The sequence below is a fragment of the Numida meleagris genome, chromosome 2 (assembly GCF_002078875.1).
Source record: "Numida meleagris isolate 19003 breed g44 Domestic line chromosome 2, NumMel1.0, whole genome shotgun sequence".
Taxonomy (NCBI): Eukaryota; Metazoa; Chordata; class Aves; order Galliformes; family Numididae; genus Numida; species Numida meleagris.
In genome coordinates, this window is record NC_034410.1 from 126,416,657 (window position 1) to 126,422,656 (window position 6,000).

At 40.2% G+C, this 6,000-nt stretch overlaps 1 protein-coding gene across 2 annotated transcripts in view; it reads right to left on the reverse strand.

Annotated features, from left to right (window-relative positions):
* STK3 (serine/threonine kinase 3) overlaps positions 1-2,000 on the reverse strand; it is a gene marked incomplete at its 5' end in the record, with an annotated part of 131,221 nt that extends 129,221 nt beyond the window's left edge. For both annotated transcript variants that reach the window (XR_002434975.1, XM_021386143.1), the window contains 2 exon segments: positions 1,361-1,489; positions 1,920-2,000. Coding sequence is in view for 1 of the 2 variants with exons in the window: in XM_021386143.1 (XP_021241818.1) it covers positions 1,361-1,489; positions 1,920-2,000 (210 nt within the window).

Consider the following 6,000-nt stretch of genomic DNA (forward strand, 5'->3'; position numbering starts at 1 on the left):
TTTTTTCAATTCATTAAATATCTTCTTTTAAATAAGAGGTGAGAAATGAATCAAACTTAGTGTGATAGTAAACTAGACCAACACGATTACTGCTTTCTTTTTTTGATATGTATCTGTTTCTGAGCTTCAACTGACCAGACACATAAACAGTCTCTAAGGAACAAAAAGGATTAAGAGGAGTCCCAAACAAAACTCAAGATTGCCAAATCCTTCTATTACCATCTAAAACAACAATTTCAGACATCTTTGTGGAACATGGGAAAAGACATAAATCCTCCCGTTTTCTCCCATTCCACTACTCCACGCACTTAACAAGCTTCTTGTGGTTCAAGCAGTCAAGACTAAATGGGAATGGATTATGAGGTTCTATGTGTACACGTGCCACAAATATCAAGTGCACAGATCAGGGCTCGCAGACAGAAACGCAAGGACAGCCCATCTTCATGTGCTACTGCCATACAAGGGCTTTCTCCTCCCCTCCTATTTAAAGACAGCTTCAACATCGCCACGGCAGAGAAGTGTAAACAACTGAGAAATAACAGACCTCCTGCTGTAATACAATTCACCAAGTTAGTGACAACACCAATCAATATTTTAAAGAAAAAGTTTCTCCCAATTAGAATTAAATTTCAAGTTGCAAGTAATACTCTTCTAACACTGATCAGCCATGAACAAACACCCTAGCAAATCTGACTGAAAAGTTGTAACCACAATCTTAAGATTAACCCAAAAAATAAAAAATACAAAAATATCAATAACTTTGAAGAGGGGGAGAAAATGAGAAATAAGTTTCTATATTCTTGCAGACACTTGATGTCAAGGCCTCCCTTCGCACAATATTAAAGATAAGGCACACTGTTTTTCAGCAAGTGTAAGGGAAGGGACCTTCAGAACAACTAGAAGATTGCTAACTTTTCAAAAGGTATGTTCCTGCACAAAAAAGGCTAATGATAGAACACTCTTTTGAAAGTTCACGGCTCTAGGAATGTTTTTACTGATCTTCAGAAACAGGTAATTCAGAATTCACATGGCCTAACCGTGTATACAGGAAACATTAACCTCTGGGCTTGCCAATGCAAGTAAAGAGAAGCAAGCGTGGGGAATTCTAAGCAGATGCAAGTACTTATTCATTTAACAGTTTCCGTGATGTACACTACCTGTACTTCCTTCAGCTCAAGCTAAGGATAGGAGTAGGTCCTCAAAGCAGCTCCTTTACACAAACTGTTCAACACAGACTGCTTTAATCGTCCATATTAAAAAGCTGGCAGCTGCCTATATTGCAGCTACATTAACAAAACATTACAAGTACAAATACATTTTCACATAAGTCTTAGAAAGGGAGGAGAATTGACACGCCTACCTGTCACATTGCTGCATTATAGAGATTTCTTTAATTATTTCTTGAAGGTCGGACTCCACGGGGACCTGCTTAATTGCTACAACTTGTCCAGACTCTTTGTGTATTGCTTTAAACACGCTACCGTAAGACCTAAAAGAGGGAATCGAAACGTTACTTTTCTTACTAGATAAATTGCCTCTCATTTCTAGTATGCAGAAGTCATATGTTCATGCAACAGAAGTTTGAGGTTTTTCTCAGGCTGCAAATATTTCAGCTCTATAAGGACCTCAGCAAGGATGTGCCTCCAAATCCTGGATCTTTGACAAGGTGTAGTATATCTCATTTTCATACAAGCATAAATTCCTTTGCCTTAATAACTGAGGGATGGTAAAAGCACATAAATAGATTTGGGGAAGCATGGAAGATTACTGATACGTGTATTTGCTTTATTATTAAAAGTTGCCTAGAGAAGCATTCCTCAGGACACTTACAGTCACTCTCTCTGTAACTTAATATTCTGACACGTGCTTCATATACTGCCTTCCTCTCATCCCATCCCCTCGCAAATAGCTGCACTTACCCTTCACCAAGTTTCTCCAGAACATCAAAGACCTCTTCAGGCTGCTTAGTTAAACTGTCTTCACTGAGCTTTTTCAGTTTGCTAGAAAAAAGACAAAGTTTATTCTTTGCGGGAGAGAAGCACAGAACTCAAAGCAAATTTCCACAGAAGTAAGCAGACAGAAGAAAAGGATTATAAGGAAAAATGTATGGCAATGAAAATAAAATGACTAATTAGAATACAGCAACAGAATTCTATCAACCATCTTACAACATGGACAACTGTACTGTATTGTTGTGTTGTCAATTTTTGTCATTATCACTTTCTCACTAATGTTTGTTCAACTCAAAGCAGCATGGGACAAATTTACTGTCCAATCCATTTCCTTTGCTAAAGCAGAAACAGCCAAAGAACACACCAAAGCACACCTTTAATCAAAAAGCAGCCAGCAAACACACGGTCATTACTGAGAGAAGTATCCCAAGTCATTATCTATGAAAGTATAAGCCAACCCGACATCAACATGAAGTTTCATGCTTTTAAACTACGCCATTTGTCAATCAGTGAATTACATCAAGCTAAACACGGAACCCAGAGCCAGGATGACTCTAGAAGCATACGGTAGCACCTGAGCTACACATATGGTACAAAACACTGCATTTCCAAGAGTTAGGAACTCTGGGAAGAGTTGCTGGCGTAGTCCTTTCCACGTCTTCATGAATATACATGGGGATATGTGCAACAAAATCTCTAATTACATACCACTGCAATTTTTTCCCCTTCAGTCTTCTTCCATAGCTGCAAATCGCTCTGCATAGCACTGTCATCTCATCCAGCATCACCAACCCGCTCTCACCACTTATCCTTTGTCCCTTATGACCTATCCCAGTCTTTCCCCAGCCCCCAGATGCCTCACAGATCTAAGAGCACAACCTGGCTGCAAGCCTTTCATGAAGCTGACACTGAACACAGTGCAGGAAAATACAACCACCCAGATATTGCAGCGAGACTGCGTGGCTGCAACGTGTAAATCTGTCACCCTAAAAGTTACAGGGAAGTCTTCTACAGGACTGAAGTAACAAGATAACTCTACATGGTAGCCAAGGGTACTATTAAAGTAGAAGACGAGCCGAAGAAAAGCTGGTGCTGTAGTGCTAGATATAGCCAATGTATTCCAAATGCAGGAGGAGGAAACAGTGGGGAGAGAAGCTTTGAAGCACTGCAGATCATTGAGACCTTATGGAAAATATGTTACCCTGTGACACTTCCCTGGAAATGAATACAAAACAGGGGAAAGGAAGAGAGCACAAACAGAAAAGATTATCAAGTCTAACGTTAAGAAGAACAGCATTCAAAAGGAATTTCTTCATACTAAAAGATACATTTCTGTGATTCACAGAACTAAAAATAAATCAATAAGTGAAGCGGTTGATGAAGTAATTCCCAAGTCGAAAGGGACATGTTAATGCTAATCCTCTAAGTAAAGACAAAAAATTTAACGTGAATAAGTGCACAATTATACAAATTTGTGATAAACAAGGAAAGCAAACTGTGTGTGCGTGCTACACATGTAGATTTAAATAGCAAACAGCTCTTTGACAGATGTAGCAGTGATATGAGTGCAAAAAGTACCCACGATTGGTAAAGCAAGGTGTCTCAACTGCAGTAAAGCCCATGCAGTTAGCTACAATGAACAGGCAGGAAGCTGGAAAGCATGCGACAAAAGGGAGAATAAAAATCTCCCCTATGAAGGTAAGGCAGAACTCAGGAGTACAGAAAAAACCAGCTGAAAAATCAGATGAGAGCAGCTAAAGAATGTCTGCAAAAGCAGCATGCAAATCAAACAAAGAACACACTGCTACGCTTTCTTCTTTGCCTTCTCTCTGCTTGTTAAGAGACTAGAAAGCAGAAAGATGGAATGGAGTCTTGCAGGAAAGCATTTAGTAACTGAACAAATAAAGCAGAGGGGGAGAAGACTTTGCAAGCAAATATTAAAGAAATAATTCATTCATTTTGATTCTTTTGTTTCAAATTCTTTCTCCCTTGTCCCCAGCTCTGTCCAGGTTACTCAGATCCTAAAAGGCAGCACTAACAGAAGAAAACTCACTGCAGTCATTCCTTGCTTGCCACAAACGGAAGGCATACACAGTATGCTTACGCTGTCAGCAGAGCCTCAAAAAATGAGAGCCACGATCATTTGCTGAGTCTGTTACCTGACCGAAGAGCTGCACAACAAAAGACATGCTCAAGAGAACTGTGCAGAGACTGCAGTTTTTAGTAGTAAGAAAAAAAAAACAAACAATGAAAACACAGCAACCTTTCCCAAAAATGAAGAAGGAAACACTTCCACCTGCTCCACAGAACAGTGCTTTCTAAAATAAGAAAAGGGCAGGAGGGTATACATTCTGATCCACATTCTGAAGCAATTTTAAAATTTCCACCTTCTAGAGATTTCTGTTTTATCAATTGTGCTTCATGAAAGAGAAGTTGAGATTACAGGAAAAGCTCTTCATCTTTTGGAGACGCTCAAGGTGAGGCTGCCTGGTCACTGAGTGCCCTGGTCTAGCTGCAGGTATCCCTGTTCATTGCAGTGGAGTTGGACCAGATGGCCTTTTAGGGTCGCTTCCAACCCAAACAATTCTATAATTTTGTGATACGCTCCGTGGCAAAGGGTTTTCAACAGCACTGTTAATGCCAGTACACTGCTTGTTAAGAGCTACAGAAACAGTTTATGGCTGGCCATGATTGAACAAAATCAACAAAAATTGTACAAAACAATGAATAAAATCACATTACCTCAAACTACCCAGGAGGCAACTTGGAGACCAAAGAAATAAGCACAGTGCAGTTTTAAAGTTATTTTCACATCATTCAACTCTGACAAATGTGTTCTGAGACCAAACAGAACTGAACACTAGCACAGCTAAACACACTACACCCACTTGGGGTAGAACAACATGTTAATCTCGGGAACTTTATCAATAAATACACTCCTCAAAGTACTTCACAATGCTTCACAAAAATACAGCAGGAGTACAGACACTCAGACTAGTATTCAGGCAGTTGAATTAACACTACGGTTCTTTGAACTATGGAAAGATCTTAATGGCTCAAACTGCTTAAAAGCTGGGAATTCTATTGGCCTTCTGGAAATAGGAAACAATAAACAGCAGCATATGATATAGCTTGAAAGGGCTGCCATGGGGAGTGCTTCTGAAAACTTAGGGAGAAGCACAGAGGAAGATGGAAGCTGCCATGGCTATAAAGCACTAGGCAGAATACAAGAAGAAAGGGTTAGAGATATTAACATTAATGTCAAGTGTTAATACCTCTAGTCTTAAAAAGAAGCAACTAAAACTACAGACAGAGAAACACATCTAAGACTTCAGTATCAGTGCATGTGCATCCATTCCCTGCTGTTTGTCCAGTCTAACAGCATCACCTTCTGTACGCAAGGCAAACATGGCACATTGAGCCAAACACTTGAGAAGCATCACTGCTTTTCCTGAAGCATTAAGGTGTTCTACGCTGCAATCGAATGCTACGCACTCAACAAAATACCTTCCTGCTATGGGGGCAGAGAACTGGGGGCACCAAAGGGACAAACTGCTCAAGAACAAGCAGATAAAAAACTCCAATTCCTCTCCCTCCCAAGCCCCTTCCTTTTACAAGTGCTGACGTACAACAAATACATCAGCTAACTCAGAAACAGTTTAATTCTGGCCACAGGATAGAGGTGCCACATATATAAACTGTGAGAAAGCTGAAAGGAGAAGGTAACTATAAACACTGGGGAGAAAGTCATTCCAGAAAGGAGTCCATAAGCATCACGTAGTGATTATGGGAAATTTTAATGGCTGTCCAGAAGGAGAACCCTCCCCGCAGGCAGCAGGACAGACTCAATTGCAGGTCTGGGACAAGAGCTGTCAGAAGGGTTTTCTCAATCCAAGCAGGTTTGACTCTCTGCATCAGACCTAGTTTCTTGAAGAAGAAACCAATTGATCCAATTGATCCAGAACCATCCAATAGATGGGAGACAACATCCATACTTACTAGCACGACCAGAATCTCACACATCACTGAAGTATTCCAACAAAACAAC